This window comes from Streptopelia decaocto (genome assembly GCF_964273445.1).
Source record: "Streptopelia decaocto genome assembly, chromosome: 2".
In the NCBI taxonomy this organism is placed as follows: domain Eukaryota; kingdom Metazoa; phylum Chordata; class Aves; order Columbiformes; family Columbidae; genus Streptopelia; species Streptopelia decaocto.
Genome location: NC_138655.1, coordinates 38,544,890 through 38,562,664, shown reverse-complemented (window position 1 = coordinate 38,562,664; position 17,775 = coordinate 38,544,890). Strand labels below are relative to the sequence as shown.

General features: G+C 34.7%; 1 protein-coding gene across 10 annotated transcripts in view; it reads right to left on the bottom strand.

Moving 5' to 3' along the window:
* Positions 1-17,775, bottom strand: part of ASPH (aspartate beta-hydroxylase) — a 110,477-nt gene that overhangs the window by 56,496 nt on the left and 36,206 nt on the right. For 9 of the 10 annotated variants that reach the window (XM_082045643.1, XM_082045642.1, XM_082045638.1 and 6 more), the window contains 11 exons: positions 14,522-14,608; positions 12,994-13,068; positions 12,244-12,405; positions 11,154-11,213; positions 9,589-9,645; positions 9,011-9,055; positions 8,252-8,287; positions 6,612-6,650; positions 5,820-5,864; positions 4,323-4,370; positions 3,279-3,323 (listed from right to left, as the gene is read on the bottom strand). In XM_082045643.1, the coding sequence (XP_081901769.1) occupies positions 3,279-3,323; positions 4,323-4,370; positions 5,820-5,864; positions 6,612-6,650; positions 8,252-8,287; positions 9,011-9,055; positions 9,589-9,645; positions 11,154-11,213; positions 12,244-12,405; positions 12,994-13,068; positions 14,522-14,608 (699 nt within the window). The remainder of the gene's footprint in view (positions 1-3,278; positions 3,324-4,322; positions 4,371-5,819; positions 5,865-6,611; positions 6,651-8,251; positions 8,288-9,010; positions 9,056-9,588; positions 9,646-11,153; positions 11,214-12,243; positions 12,406-12,993; positions 13,069-14,521; positions 14,609-17,775) is intronic. The other variant, XM_082045640.1, reaches the window with a different exon arrangement.

The window sequence follows — 17,775 nt, the reverse complement described above, 5'->3', positions numbered from 1 at the left end:
ATACAACCTGAGAATAAGGACTCACTATTGATATTTCTGAATATCTTGTACACTACTTGGAGTTATGTTTACTACATACATACACCTTTAATATGTGTTAAGAGTGCACATCTGTATATAGATGTTCTCCATTCAAAACAGAGCTCTTGACTGTCTCTAGTACAATGAACTTTAATATTATTCTTGCTAAAATAACAGAAAACACCAGTTTAGTATACCTGTTGAAATGAAATCACATGAACAAAGGAGAAAAGACTTCTGACAACAACAACGACAAACATACTGAATCCTCCATCATGAATTAAAAAATATTCCTGGTCAATGTTAAATTCACATTTCAAGAGGAAAACGTGAGAATAATGTTGCCTTCAAACTGAAATTTTCACATCCAAAATAAGCAGGTAAAAACACCTAAAAACCCAGTAACTTAATAGCAATAACATTTTTATTCCTGGTCAGTAATTTACTTATGCCCTGTTTCCGTTCTCAATTTTCAGAGAAACTATTTGAATTCTACTTTATGTGCTGACACAATAAGCTTCTTAAAAAAAAGTGATAAACAATGCCTTCAAAGTGGTTCCTGCACAACCACATAAATTACTGAAGATTCTTAAGTATGTTGGTATATTGTTGCAGGTTTTGTGCTGATCAAATTCTTTTCATTTTCTACCTCCTAAAGGAAGAATCACAGACATGGAACTACTTCTACAAGTTATTTGTGTGTTTAATAACTGACTAGATTTTGATTGATTCTCTCACTTTTTCCTGTGAGGGGGGAAAAACAAAATAGTCTTTCCAGTGCTGTATCATTGTTTGTTGCCACAAGACATATCAGGACAGAGCTAACATACCCTAAAGGCTAATCTTGTGGTTTAAAAAGCGTGTTGTGCTAGTTTCGAAAACAACTGAAGGTAAAAACAAAAAAAAAATTCTAAAAAAAGTGTTAGAAGTTAAAATCTAAGAAAAACTATTACATATTATTTCAAGGTAAAACAAGTTATTTTTTATGCTAACAATGTTTGAAAACAGGAAGGACTCTCTTCATAGCACAATACAATAAAAGGAGAGTGGACAACTGGGTTCAATTCTGCCACCTTATTTGAAAGTCCACCTACAATCAAAGGAGCAATCAACGCTGGTGAGGCCGCACCTCAAATCCTGTGTTCAGTGCTGGGCCCCTCACTACAAGAAAGACACTGAGGTGCTGGAGAGAGTTCAGAGAAGGGCAACGAAGCTGGTGAGGAGTCTGGAGCACAAGTCTGATGAGGAGTGGCTGAGGGAACTGGGGCTGTTTAGCCTGGAGAAAAGGAGGCTGAGGGGAGACCATATCACCGTCTACAACTACCTGAGAGGAGGTTGTAGCATGGAGGGTGTTGGCCTCTTCTCCCAAGTCCAAGCGATAGGACAAGAAGAAACAGCCTCAAGTTGCACCACGGGAGGTTTAGATGGGATATGAGGAAAAGCTTATTCATGGAATGGATTGTCAGGCATTGGAACAGACTGCCCAGGGAAGTGGTTGAGTCACCATCCCTCGAGGTATTTAAACCATGTAGATGTGGCACTTAAGGCCATATTTTAGTGGTGGACTTGGCAGTGCTAGGTTTGCAGCTGGACTTGATGATCTTAAAGATTTTTTTCCAACTCAAATAATTCTATGATTCTAAATGAAATATTAGGAAAACCATCTGTACAATACAAAGAAGATCTTTTTATTTTGGAGAAGGTAGAAAATTTATTTACTGCTGCAGGACTGAGCCATAAATTGTAGCACAAAAAGCAACAGAAATATGGTCCATGAAAACAAAAATTCAGTATTTCAAGTTAGCACTTGGATTCTGAATTTAGTTTTAAAATAATATATTTATGTCAAGAGATTGTCTCAATATCCTCATATCAATACAACTGACAGTATGCAGTTGAATTAACTACTGTTGAAATTTTGCAGTAGTCCTGTAAAGACCTTTTGTTATTTTAACTTTAAGGAGCAACATTTTTCTGAGAGAAAACATCTTTTCTTGCTCTACAGTTCCAACTTAAAGAACAACAAACCAACTGAACGTGACCTTTGCTGAACTTCTTGCCTGTGCTGTCAAAGGTAACCACTGCTTGTCCCTACACTGATTATAAGCTTTGGTTGAAAATATTTCATATTCATTATGAAACAAAACCTTTTTAGATACAGCATCTATTAATGAACATGTATGGCTTCAAACATTTCAATATACCACGTGGCTGTTAAGATAAACAGTTTGGAAAGACCTCACAGAGGGCACAAGTTACAGGTTGATATGAGCATTTCAAATCACCTCAGTTAAGATTCAGCATGTAAAACGCTAACTAAACCATGCTTCCAATCCGTACCTGGCAACTACAAAGGCCTCCTGCATTTTTTTCCACTTCTCTCGCTACTTCTGGCATGCCCAAGAGTTAAATACAAGTTTTCATTTCCCACAAGGAAAAGCAAAACTCCACAGAACTACCTAGGCAACACACCACTTAACTTCCACATATCACAAAGATCAACTAACCCAGAAAGGTGATCAGGCTGCTCAGACCAAAACACATCTCCTGGATTGCAGCTTCTGGGATTTACTGCCCAGAGATACAGCTCCGTGACTCACTCAACACAACTACTTTGTTACAAGAACAAACTAGCAACTTGTAACAATTAACGCCAAAAGCAGATAAAATGTAACAATATGCCGTCTTCAGAACCCATGCAGCTACTCTTAAAAATGGTTTGGCTAAATTCCATGTTACTTCTATCAGGCAGCAAATGGAAGAGCTGGAAGCACTCATGTTCTTAAAATCAACTATGTCAATAAAAATGAGTTGGCATGACAAACAGTCCTGTTTCCAGATCGGTGGCCAAAGAGCATGTCACGGTCAGACTCCAACAGATCTGACCAACACACACAGAACTGACAGTATCACCACCCATCACCAGATACTCTAGAAAGGAAGGATGCACATATTTTGAAACCTGAAATTTTTATATTTCCCCTTGCAGCAAAAGTATTCAGCTCTGTCTAAAATCATTAAAACTGAAGTTGTAAATTAAAACTGCTCAATTTTATTTGGAACACTTCTGTATAACCCAGTAACTATTACTAGCATTTATCCACTACAAGATAAAAAATACTGCTTCAAAACCAGGAAGCAACTTTAAATAACAATAATGATATCCTTTCACTCCTCTCCACAAAGTAATTTCTTCGCAAACTTCCATGTAGCAATAGCTTCATTTGAGGGGGGAAATAAACGAACACTTAACTTACCCACTAGATCATCATTTGAATAATCCTCAGCTTGAACAGGCATTTCTGTAAGTCAAAAGTGTATGAACAATTGAAACTGGACAGTTCTCTAAATATTTATAAAAAGCTGCATTTTTCCCCTTATGCTCAAAAGAGTAACCTGCCAAGACTACTCTGTAATACTGCTTTTGCAGAAGTGGGATGCAAATTTTCCTCAGCTGAATTTTTCCAGGGGAGAGATTGATACTTAAGCAGGCCAATGAGTAAATTGCAGGATTGCATAGTTTCAAAGTGATATTTCAAAATTCTGAAACTATACTGTCTGAATGACCAATCTCCCACAGTTTCACATGCTACTATGGTATGGGCTTAGAAAACATCCAAATATTTATTATGTTCCCAGCTGTAACCATGAAATATTTGACTTCAAAATTCAGTTCTTTTTAATTCCATCTATATGTTCAAATTAGACATGCCACATGTCACCAAGTGCTGTTACTGCTAACAGACTGAAGGTTGCACATCGCTCCTTATTCTTCATGCGTGGAAGGAGTCAGGCTCACCAAAAAAGAATTCATAATAACCATGTAGACAATAAGAAAAATCAAGGAGAGGGAAATATATTTTCTGACTTGGGAAGTCCATAAATGAAGTGCTCAATAAATGAAGTGCTCAATGCTGGGGAGACATTTCACTTTATTTCTTACATATAATCCTCTCTCCTGAGTACACACTAGTGACTGGCTGGTGGGAACCAGAGTATAGCAAAGAAATCTTGAGCTTCACATGACCTAATATGGCCATTTTTATTGCTGCAAGTTTTTTGGAACTGGGAGCACATTCAGCTTCTAAAAAGGAAGAGTGGTCTTTAGGTCATCAAAATATTATAATTAAAAAAGCTGAGATGTTATATTCCAACAGCACAATTAATGTTTGTCTTTAAAAGAAGAAAGCTGCAGAAAAAGTTACAAATATATTTTTACTGCAGCACAGAATTCTATTAATTTTTTTTTTTTTTTTAATTTTTCTTAAATAGCAAACTCATGCAAAAGATAACATACAAACCTGATTCCTCTGGTTCAGTGGCCACATCTTCTGCATGCTTACTTTCTACTGTTACAAAGAAAATAAATGTTGAAAGTTACACACAGAATGTTACTAAGTTTGCTTTTATTCCTCACCAGCAAATCAATTGAACTAGTATTAAAGAAAAAGGAAGACTTGAACTATAAAACAATCAACTAGGTTTCTGCTCTTAAGAGTAGAAAAAAGGTATTGCATGTATTTTATGTCCAAAAGTTGAGCTCCTCTTCATTATTGACTTGCATTGCTATTATGTCCCCACCCAAAGTGATTTTGGTTACAACTGTTATTTGTGTGAACTAATGTTTGTTTCCCCATTCAATTATATTAGAAATACTTTTAAAATGGAAAACCTAAATAAATACAGGATCAAATCCTACACACTGTGCTCAGACTAGACTGCTTCAGTCATTTTTCTCTAGCCAACTGAATTAACAGTTGAAAAAAAACATTTCTGGTATTTTCAGCTTCTCAGAGCAAATCTTCATGTTACATTTGACTCATTTAAAATTCCCTGACACCAGCACAACAAACAAAAATTTACAACTTAATCTTTTTGAATAGTTATGTGAGAATTAACATACTGCTTTCTTCAAACTGAAACTCTAAGCCTTTCGTAAGAACATCATGAAGTTCAACATCATGAAGTTCTCCACCCTGGTGAGACCCCACCTGGAGCCCTGTGTCCAGCTCTGGAGTCCTTGGCTCTTGTTAGAGCAGGACCAGAAGAAGGCAACAAAAATGACCATGGGGCTGGAACACCTCTCCTGTGAAGAAGGGCTGAGACAGCTGGGGTTGTTCAGCCTGGAGAAGAGAAGGCTCCAGGGAGACCTTAGAGAAGCCTTCAGGTATATGAAAATGGCTTATAAGAAAGCTGAAGAGAGACATTTTACCAAGGCCTATAGTGACAGGACAACGGACAATGGTTTTAAAGAAGGTAGATTTAGATTGGACATAAGGAAGAAATTCTTTTACAGTGGGGGTGGTGAGACACTGGAACAGGTTGCCCAGAGAAGTTGTGGATGCCACATCCCTGTAAGTAAGTGTTCAAGGCCAGGGTAGATGAGGCTTTGCAAATCCTGGTCTAGTAGAAGGTGTCCCTGCCTATGGCAGGAGGGTTGAAACTAGATGATTCTATATAGCCTATTTCTCTGCTTCATTTTTTGTTTTTTATTTATATCAACAAATATAAATTGAAGAAAAACAAAACAAAACATTTTCTTTCACAAACTATAAAAACTCATGCTTTTTCATTATCAAAATCTTCAATAATATAATCTATAAGACAAAATACAAAAAGAAATAAGTGTATAGTCAGGTTTTGGGTTTTGTTTGTTTGGTGGTTATTGTTTGTTGTTGCTGTTTTGTTTGGGGTTTTTTAGGTGTTGAGGTTTTTTTGGGTTTGTTTATTTTTTTTCCATCGGATTTCAAAATGCATTTATTTCATCAAAACACTTTAAGATCACAATTACAACATACCTGGTTCTGTGGCTTCATTCATCTCCTCCAGAAGGTCCTCAACAGCTACAAAAATATTTAATATAGAGCAATAATAAAGTCAAGCCCTCAACTGATGAAACTTAGATACAACACAAAAGAAGATAGCACGCAGACATGTTTCCCTGTGAACACTATATTGTTATAAACAAACAGGAACTTCAAGGAATTTGAAGGGAAAAAAATAAATTCCTTCTTGAATTTTCTTCCCTGTTCCTGTCTAAGCATAATCAGTAACCCACTTTCATCTTTTGCAGCATCAACTACATTACATCTGCTAGACAAATTAAAAATCAAACTAAAAAAGCCTATACATTTCCACTTTAAAAGGCTTTTTATTTGGATAAACATGCAATTCCCCAGTGGGTCCTACTTTCCTTCCTGAAGGACAATGACCAAGTTCAACTTAAATTATGGATTCCACAGAATTTTTTTTTCTTTGAATATGGCCAAGATAGGTCGAAAACCTAAATTTATAACTACACAGACTGCAATGTACGTTTTCCATAATTGCCAATATTTTGTGACTGAAGAGCACAAAAATTACATATTTAAAGATATAAAACGCAAGGTTTAACTTTACTAAGCTATTTCTCTGATTTTGAATATTGTTTATATTCCAATAACATTTACGTTAGAGGTATTTTTACTTCAATTACATTTGAATCAAAGATTTTCTAATATGTTCCATATATAAAAATATATATATATACATGGGGGGATGTGTAAGGGAGTGTACACACACCCCACCTACACACATATGTGTGTATATACCTGCATCTTGAGTCTCAGTCAGTTCTTCATGCTTTGGTTCTGCAAAGAAGAAAAAAAATAAAGTTGATGGGTAGTTGATACGCATGCAGTATCCTAAAAATTTGTTTGTTAAGCATCCAGATAATTTATTTACTGATAAATACAAAGCTCTCAAAGACTTTCTCTAGTTTGAGGCCTGAATAGACATATGAACCCTTACTGGAGCTTGCAGTAGAAATTCTACGCATAAAACATACCAACAAATACCATTTCTGTCTACATAGATGAAATAACAGAAACAATTACAATAAAGCTATCATTCTGTACAATTCAGCTACACTCCTAATCTTTGAGTAAAGAGCCATTCTAATTTTCGTAACTCTGCAGAAGAAGGAAATTAAGAATATTCATCATTTTACTTTAGGTAACATCTGAAAGCAGACAAAATGCTACCCATTAATTATCTGAATTTTCACTATACATTTATTGTGAATTTTAGAACTAAAGTAGTTCAGTTTTTATCCAGTGTTTTGGATAATTTCATTACCTTAACAAGTACTAACCCTCATCCAAAAAAGGTTATTTCTGTAAGATTTTTTTTAAAATAAAATCTTTCTGCTTTTAAGTGTTTTATCTTAAAAGGCACTGTCACTTGGCTCCAACTCAGTTCCTTTAACAAAAAAGTTTGTACAGTATATTCTTTAAAAAAAAATATTCAGAACTCTAAATTTGTAATCGAAATCTCAAACTTGCCTTGTTTCTGTAGTTGCACTAGTACAAACTGTACAAAACTCTTCATAGGACTACTGAAAGTTGTGTACAATAACTGAGCTCCTGTATTCCAAGTTACATTTTGTCAAGGGCATCAGAGCTGAGACAAATAATTTCTGCAGGCTGAGAAAGACATGGACTAAGGGCTGAATAGATCTTTGGGCCACTGAAAGTCCTTCAATGGGATTTTGACTTCTGTCGCAACGGCAGATGTCAGAATTTCCTTCCTGGTGATAAAGAATGAACCTCAAGGTTTTCCGTCTCAAATATTTGGAAGAACTTCTGTCCTTTGCTCAGGTTACTTAAATACGGCCAAGAAACAAGAGTGCTTCAAAGATGCGCTTAGCTTTTCTGAAGAACGGTAATCCTCAGAGGAATCTCACAGAAGGAATAACAACCACAAACCTTAAGTTTCAAGCCTGTGACCACTAGTCTTCTTGTCTACTCTTCGATTTGGTCTCAGCAATCATTAGTGAATTAAATTAAACTAAATCAAATTAAACTAAAACAAGTGGACCAGCTGACAGGTTAACACTGAGCTATACAGATGCAATGAACCCCAGCTGACTTGGCGAGGGTGCCCTAAAAAAACGGTGTACGAAGTCTTTGACACTCTTGTGCCACATAAGCACCAAGTATGACAAAGACGATCAGTATGGGAATACAACCTATACACACAGTCTACACTTGTTGCAGTGTTAGAGACTGATTGATTGCTTAGATACAAAAGGGGTTTGAACATGAAACAAACAAAAAACCAACAACACCCTTAACTGAGAACTCGCAAAGTAATGAGACAGCATGGAAAATTTTAAGACAAAGTAATTGCATTTTCATATTAATGAAAGTCACCAATACAGTTATTTCACTAAACATAATAGTTGTCATACCATGGTCTTCGTTATAATCGCCATGCACCTTATCTTCTGTTTAAAGAAAAAAAAAAAAATCATTCATGGAATTTTAAGACAATAAATATACACAATACAGTGTTAAGTTTATTCAGAACAAAACAGATATTGAAAACGACACTATTTTATACTGTATTAAAGTTAATATGAGTTCAAAGGTGAAGGTTTCCAAAAGATCTCGTGAAAAGAACTGCATCATTTTCTGGTATCACAAGACAGACTTCAAAAAGACAAAGCACTATCAGTTGGCTTTTCTTACACAGTTCATGAACTCATCTACAAATAACCTACAATTCAGAATGGAAATACTTGTAAATTGTTTCTATATACAGCAAACATCTACAGAGGAATTTTGGAATTGGCTTGTTATTGCTTGATTCCATAAAAAAAAAACAAAAACAAAACAACTTTTTTTCCTGACACCACTAACTTCAACGTCTTTGGCAAATTCACATTATATTTATCCACAGAAACATTTCTATGCAATTTAAAATACAAACATCCTTGAAATTTAACCCTCAAAATATTATTCTGCCCATTTCAATGATATTACAGAAAAGTAGTTTTCATGTAGGTCTTTGCATTTTTTCAGAATGTTAATAAAAATACAGATCTAATAACTTAGTAAGGAACTGATGCGATCTGTAAGCTCCAATGTTTTGAGGGGTTTTTTTTGTCTTGGTTTGTGGCCAAAATTCAACAGAACTCAATAAAAAGAGATATGATTTTGGACTGTACCTGTGTAATGTTCAATAGAATCTTCTGGCATTAGCTCGGAGTCACCTTAAAATACAAATATTTAATATTTTATATTCTAAGCAAATTTTCATACAACAGCTAAATAGCACCAGAGAAGTCAAAAAGGTCACATATTTAGCTCAAGAATAACATAATTAAACATACTGAGTTAATACTACATTGAGTTAATACTACTTTGTTGGCATTGTTTGAAAGTGACAGCTAGATTGTAAAACACATCCAGGAGCTACACTATTAGTCATAGAATACAAAATGTTCATGCATATTTGTATTTAGGCTTAAAATTAGAATACAAGTAGCTCTTTGACAATCTACTGATTACATTGCAAGACTCCTGACAGAAAAAGATATTTATGGAAGTATTTTTAAATTGGATTTGTGGAGCATTGTGTTCACAACTGTAACAGCAACACAGCTGCAAATATCAGGTTTATTTGAGACTACCTGAAAAACTCTTTGAAAATAAAACTGTGACTACACATTCAACATGACACATTACTTTGAAGCACGTTTAAAAAAGTATAAGTGTTTATATTATAATCTGAAAATTTACAAACCTGGAGCTTCTGGTTCACTTACTATCTTTTCCACATCCATATCATATTCATATGAAACTGTAAATTAAGTACGAAAAAAGAAGTATTTTTAAAATTAAAAATATGAAATATTTTTAATGCTTCATTATTTTTGCTTACATCCACAATACGTCTATCAATAGCAAAGTGTAGCTCCCTAGTTGAAAACTGACAAATTCAAATCTTACAGGCAGCCACTTGCAACTTGACACATGGGATTCTAATGGAAGGTGTTGGGCCACCCTCTCTTCTAGTCTTCTGTTATATCCTCAGTATGAAAACTAGACCCACAAGAGCCATGAGTCTCCATGAATATTTTAATAGTTCTTCTAATATGAATAATAAAAAGAATGTAATCTTCCCCTATCCTCAAAGTTCTGAAGTAGCTTCTTTACTAATTTGCATGAGGATTACTGGTGATGTTCTAGAGAAGACAAGAGCCAGAAATCAGACCTTGAGAAAAAAGTACATTTGCTTCCGGCATCACAGATTTAGAGCAATTTACTTTTTTTTCATTGCAAAGCTAAATATATGGATTATTTTCCTCTGTGACTACAATTCCTTACAATGTTATTAATATACTCGGTATGATACATCTGACAAATCTCTCACAAAGATAGGAACAAGCAGTTTTAGCTATATCAAGCAAATAAAATTATTCTTCTGTCTTATTTGACACCAAGCAAGATAGTTAAGTCCAGAACTAACACTGAACCAAAGATTAGAAGCCTAGTCCAAACAGAAATCAGCAAATGGAAGAGGCTGCCCATACTATAAAGAAGCATTATTAGTATCCACAAGAAAATTCTTATCAGATAGGAGGGAAACTGTAATATCCACCTATTGTTTCTTCATAATGGGAAAGATGGGCTGATGCCCAACATGAAGATGACTATAAGCTAACTGGTTTAGTCCAGACAAAATTGCACAAATGCTTTGAAGATGAATTGGGGTGTGCAGAAAGACAGTGCAAAGATAGTTCAGAATTCAATCTTTGGTGCCGATTCGCTCTCTGATAGTATAATGGGTCTCAAAAAACCAAATAGTCCTGAAGGAAAGGAAACTGGGTGCTTCTGAAAGGTGACAGGTTCCATGTGAGAACACAACCTTCTGACTAATGGCAAGAATAACAAGAAAGCAGAAATGCAGCTTTGTAGACTCTAAGAATACAGTAATATAACCAATAAATCTCATTCTCTCTTTCTTAGACTGTACAACCACAGGTCTCTTTCCTATCCAGATCCCAATCATGCAGAACAGCCAGAAGTGTGTAAAAAAGTAAAAATGAAGTTTTTGCACAAACCTAAGTGAAGTTTTCATACCTATCATCCTCTCTTTTTTAACAACCTTTTCCAATAGTAAGTGTGATGCAGTAATCTCAGAGTAAAAATATCCAAAACAATCAAGAACAGTTGTTTGGAGTAAAAAACATTTTCACAATTATGTATTACTAAACTAGTCTAACATCTTCTATTTTGCTTTCTCATATAATTTGCTACATTTAGGCAGAAAAGCAATATTACCCAGTTTGAAAAACAAAATTATACCTGGAGCTTCATATGGTTCACTCTGCACTGCTCCAACATCATCTGCCAAAACATCAGCATCTGAGAAACAAAAATGTATTTACAAATTTTTAATTTTTTTAAATGAATACATGATAAAGCAAACCCTATAACAGAATATTATGTAAGAATAGAGTCAAATTTATAAGCAGATATTCTAAGCAAATTTCCTCCGGCAGGGGGATTAGATTAGATGATCTTTTGAGGTTCCTTCCAATCCCTAACATCCTGTGATTCTAATCCCAGCAAAACATGTATATAGATTGAAAGAATAAAATTTATGATTTTATTCTGGAATATAGTACTGAGAATGTGTATACACACAAACTCTCTACACGTTTGCTAAAAAATAAAATAAACAATTCATTCTCCAAAGATGTTTCTGTGTAAATGTAAAAAAAAGTAGAAAATATTCACATTGCCTTCCTAAAAGTAATTTTAAAGATTTAAAGTATCTTGAATTTGAATATCTTATCTATTCCCCTACTTTAACTTGCACTGTGGATGAATACAAAAGATACAAGGTCTCTTTAGAGAAATATTTTCCCCTAAGTTGTTTGATTATAAACAATTTTTATCATCTTGTCAATGGCTCAAGGAAACAGGATATGAGCAACTTCTTTATAAGATGTTATGTTTTGAGTGGGATTTGCAATATAGTCACATGTGTAACATTCTCTTCAAGAGCCACATTAGAAGGAAAGTAGAGGGAGAATAAGTCTGACTACAAAAGGCTGTGCTAATAAACTCTTAAAATTTAGTTTAATAAACTATAAAGCCCAGAATCAAACTCCATACAAATATTGGGGGAGATACACACAGCTGAAGCACAGATTAATTTGTTTCGTTCTAAAGAATAATATATAGTTACCTACATTCCAAAATACATGTCATTAAAATATCCCATTTTGGTTTTAAAAATATTTATTTGCTAAATACTATTTTTTGTTGTTGACATTAGCTAGGTCTCTATTGTACGCAGAAATTAAGAGTCAAGTTTTTAATGCAGCATATTTTTATTTGTCTGTTCTTGACAAAATTTAATTTTCAATATATTTAGTCATTCAGATACCTTTCGGAACTGAGTCTGGTGTCTCATATGCTTCTGGAATTTCATTCTCTAATTCTCTGAGCAAGTCATCTGTTGTAGGAGCTTCAAAAGTTTCTCCATGTTTTTCTTCTTTCACTTGCCACTGGTCATGTAGACTTTCATCTACATCTTCATGTCTCTCTCCTAAAAATCACACAGATTGTTAGAGAACACATACTCTTTGGTAAATTCTATTACCAGCAAATATTCAGTCTTCAGTACAGTCTTTGTGTTTTTCAACTAGTCCCCAAAGGAGATGGAGAAGGACACAGACCACTTGTCCGCACCTTCCAGAAGTATAACCTCAAAGTATCTGCACTGACTTGCCAATGCCACCTTTGATCACGGAGAAAACCACAATAAAACCATCTCTGATTACCCATTATTGTTCTCTATGAAGTATTTTGAACAAGTTTCTCCTCAACTGACTAATCCGGGCTACTGCTGCAAAACATATCTGGGTAAGAGGCCACAGTTTCAGGATTTGGTAACTGAACCTTTTGAATTTTCTTGAAAATAACAAATTAGCTGATTAAAATGTTTTCTGTAGGCAAAAGAAGAATCATAGGATCATAGAACAGTTTGATTTGAAAGAGACTTTCAAAGGTCATCTAGATCAACCCCCTGCAATGAACAGGGACATTCTGCATACCAAAACCAGACTCTGAGATTCATCTAGCCCACAGCAGTATTTATAAGTTCTTCAGTGATTTTTAAGTGTTAATGCATTACCGGGCTGGGAATGGAGACCTTCACGAAGAACAGACTGAATTTCCTCTTCCAATTCTACATCAGCGTTCTTGTGCTCTAAAAGGATTATAAATAGCAGTGAAAGTAAGTGCAAAAGGCAAAGCCAAAATATTAGCTCAAGGCTTGCAGCTTTTAGTAGTATCCACAAAGTTCTTATTCCATTCCATAAAGTTCCATAGAGATTGACTTGGTGAACATCTGCAACTCACACAATTACAAAAACAATCCTGTTTGCTTACTCTCCAGTATTGCATCAATCACATCAGATTCATTCTGAAGAGGAATTGGAAGAATTTATCTACACTGGATTTCAGCATGTATCTTTTTCTCAGCGCCAGTAACATTTATAACTTCAGGCATCTATTCAAACCGAGAATTACCTTCTAAGGAATTATTTTAATAACACTTTCATCCATTTTCCTACAAGTAGGGCAGCAGCACTAGCATGTCATATTTGACAACAAAATGCCACTTGCACAAATAGGGTTTTGTTAGATTTATGAACAGGGAAAATCGACAGTAACATTACAATATCAAAGTCTTCTCCTGGAAATTCATAGCAGAATAAATCACGAACTGATTTCAGGAATAAATAATTGTCATCTAACACACAAGTCCAGGACATAACAGGAATTTGTATGAAGTGTTGACTTCATATAAATGTCCTGAAACTAACATTGAAAAATTCAACAGCACGAAACCAAATCACAGTTGCATTTTCTAAATAAAGATCCAAAATGGTACCAGTTATGGGGGAAAAAGAAAAAGTAAATGACATCTTAACTTGATACATTTTGTAAATGATAACTTAAGAAAAGTTATGCAAGTCTTAAAACAAATTTTATTTTCCATTTTATTGACCATATGCTTCACTTTTGTGGGTAATTGTGTTAGGTTCACATAAACACTAAGTAAGATAAACCTCGTAATGGAACTGGAAAAAATATGTACTCTCCGAATAACACCAAAAAAACTAATATTTATGGGGCTTTTAAAATATTTAAATATTTTTTTAACACAAAAAGCTGTATTGTATTTATGATATACTATTGGTTTTACTAGAAAAGTGGATACTTGATTAATCTTATAAAGTTGGTGGTTGTTGGTTTTGGTGGGGGTTTTTGTTTGTGGTGGGTTTTTTTTTGTAGGTGAAGAATCTGCTGTTATTCTGACTGGGTATACTGTTGCATACATATCAAAGCTATAACTGTACATCAGCAGAAAGTTATTCTGATGTGATATGGCTCCAATGGTAACCATGAGAGCTGACAAGAGTTTCTTCTGTACATTTAAATTACAAACATTTCATAGTCAATGATTTATATAAAGTTATGAACAGTAATTCCCATTAAATAAACTGTAGTGGATAAGCAACACATAAAAGCAATGAAAGATTTAGTTTTCTACCTGAAAAAATGACATAGTAAGTTTGTATGCTAAGGAAACAGAACTATAATTCAAACGAAGCATCATGTCTTTTATTTCATGTCTGGTATATGAGTGGCCTTACCTGATTCAACATACGACTTCTCAGCAGCTGGGATGGTCTCAGATTCTGGTGATGGTGGCTGTGCTGGGACAGATCTTTCTTTAAGGCCTGCATTTTTCAGTTACAAAGTTAACTTAATGCTCTTTTTGATCTGATTCAATTATCAACTAAGAAAGTTGTTTCAATTAAATTAACGGACATTAATCTCTCCAAAATGCATTCAAACAATTAATCACAATTACAGGGCTGTCCCGATATACAGTGATATATACAAAGACTAAAGTGTATGCAGATAGTAAACAAATATGTTTTGAAGACAAACAGATGAGGGGGGAAAAAAGGGACAGAAATATAAGCACTTGCCTTTTCTTCAAAGTAAATGAACAAATCACTATGCTATTCTCAACATCTAGTCAGTATCCAGAAGAAAACAGGCAGCAGGATTTTCTCTTTGGGCAAAAAGTGCTTCACTTTATCAGTTTTACAGGTTTTATTAAGAACTAATTTGAACTTTATAACAGGTTGCCAAGAATGAGAAGAGGTATTTTAAATTCACATGTTAAATCTGATGAAGAGTACTGTAGTTTATTCAAAATAAGGTAGTCTCAATCTTCAGTTTCTTTAGACAACTAGTTTACTCCTAAAAAAGTATGACTGATGGAATCTATATATCTATACCACAGAATCCTTCTAGATCAAAACACAATGAAGTGAAAGCAACAAATAACAGCAAAGATCAACATCACGGTAAAGGATTAAGATAATTCACAGCCTTGAAAAAATATGCCACATCTTAATACACCACGTCCCTAAGAAAGAATACATTGGGATTAGCCTAATCCTCCTCTCAACTGTACTTCAAGAAGGATCCAAGCAAGACTTAAACAAGAGAGGTTCAGACTACAGGATAAAAGTTCCACACACCCACACACACCCGCACACCCCACAGCCATGAGGACGGTCAAATTGGTGGGAAAGGCTGCCCAGAGGGGTTGTGCTTTCCCACCCATGGAACTTTTAAAGACCACACTGGACAATGGCAGCAACACCAGGTCACAATTGTGAGATGACCCTGTTTTGAGTGGGATGTTGGAATAAGAATCTCCTAAGTCCCTTCCAAACAGAATTCTTCTGTAATCATATGTCATTTTTTCCTAGGTTCATATTTGAGTTCCAGGGTCAATTAAGATGAAACTACCGTCTTAAATAAACACACACACTGCCCAAAACAAACTATTTTCTCAAGAATTGTATGCACAGAAATCATCAGAAAAATAATACTTAGGAAAGCAGAAGCTACACTAGAATGAACACTCCTGTACCCTGTAAAAGTAACTTCATGTGGAACAATCTAAGTATTAGATTTCAAGTCAGTAAAGTTAAAAAAAAATTACCAGGTTTCTACTGGAGTCAAACATATCTCAATACAAATAGGACTAGTATGCCTCAAAACAACAGATTTTATTTTATGCATTGTGAGAAAAATATACTCATTCCATTACCCTATATGGAACAGGAATGGGAACAGGGAAAACAGAATTAATCATATTTTATACCTTTTTATATTATTTAAATTACATGTAGATCGGTAGTTAGGCTATAACTTTAAGTCTTACAACTGGGAGTCTACTACTATGGAGTCAAAAATCATAAGCTAGAAGAAAAAGGCCACATTTACACTTCATTTTTTGCCAATTTTCTTCTGTGTCATAGAAAAACCCTGAAATATTCAAAATTATTATTAAGACTTGCACTCATCTTTTGCTGCAGTAATATGAATCACAACAAGAGTAAGAAGTTACTTCCTTCTACAATCATCTTTAATTACATATGGAGACAAACCCAGTTACTTCTGTTTGCCACTGTCTCGCACTTCAGAAGCTGGAAGCGTCGAAACAGCCACCCTGCTTCCACAAACACAGTTCACTGCCCTTACATACACATCTCTCTCAATAAAACCTCATATGCTCTGATAACCCACGTCTCCAGTTCCAGGCAACCACTTGCTCTGCTTCAGGACCAATACATGGATTTGAAGTATTTCAAAAGATACTCAATAATTCGTGGCCAACAAGCACCTCAAGCGTGTAAAAGGAAAGAAGGGACTAGTAGCAAGAGTATTTCTTCATTTTGCTTGCACATTTATCGACTTTACTTTCAAGCTTTTTATAAACATCTATCATGTTTATCACTGATTCATATTCAACCCTGTTGAGTATGTAATGTGTTGTCATTTACTTTTTGCGACATACTATTTACTCTCATCTTCTTATCAAAATAAATTGCATTCAGTTTTTACTTGTGTGGTCCATTTTTTGAGCCCATGTGGTAACTTGCCATGTTAAGATGAATGACAATAATATTTCATAGAGATATACAACAGCACAACAGATCTCTGGGGCAAAAATCTCATTTTATTGTGTGGCTATCTGTATATAGCTGGGAGTGTGCTCAAACAAAATGTTATTTGGAAAATAAAAGAACTCCTTTAGAACCAGATAAGCTTTGGGGTATAAGATAAAATAGCATGTGAATCAGAAACGCAACTCATTCCAAATTTCACTCCCAGACAGTTACAACTTCTGTCACATTAGAGTAGGAAATAAAATTCATGTACCCTATACCACTCTGCCACCATTCTTGAGAAAGGCAATTTGAGTGCTCCTCTGTCAAATATGTATCTTAATACTTATCAGAGCAAAGATGAATAAACGCGTCTATCATCACTGAAACCTAAAAGATAACGTCAATTATGAAATTGCATTTATTAGATCTTAATTCTGTCCAGTGTTTTACTAAGCACTGTAATGTTAATAAGACACATCTTTTCCCTCCTTCTTCACACATGTAAGTTCTTAGAAAATAGGTCAGTATACAATCTCTGTTAATCATCACAGCTAGAATCTTAAGCTACTGTGCTATTTTCTACAGGTTTCCTTTCAACTATTTTTTCTAATTTTGCTCTAAAAAAATAAATCAGACTATACCTTACCCTATTATCACATCTCATATCTGTAGGGATCAACACATTTTACAGAGACATGTATGTGATGTATCAAAACTCTGAGATAATTGTATTGCCAAGTGTTGTACAAAAGATTTAAGCAAAACCACAAACAGAAAGAACCTTCAGGACTTCAATCTTACACCACCAGCCACATACATATACTCATGCGCAATTTCACTCATTAGGCTTTTTTTCTTTAAAATGATAGTATTACAACAATAAATCTTCAACTTTCATTACAAATTTCATTCTGAATCTTGTGCAATTT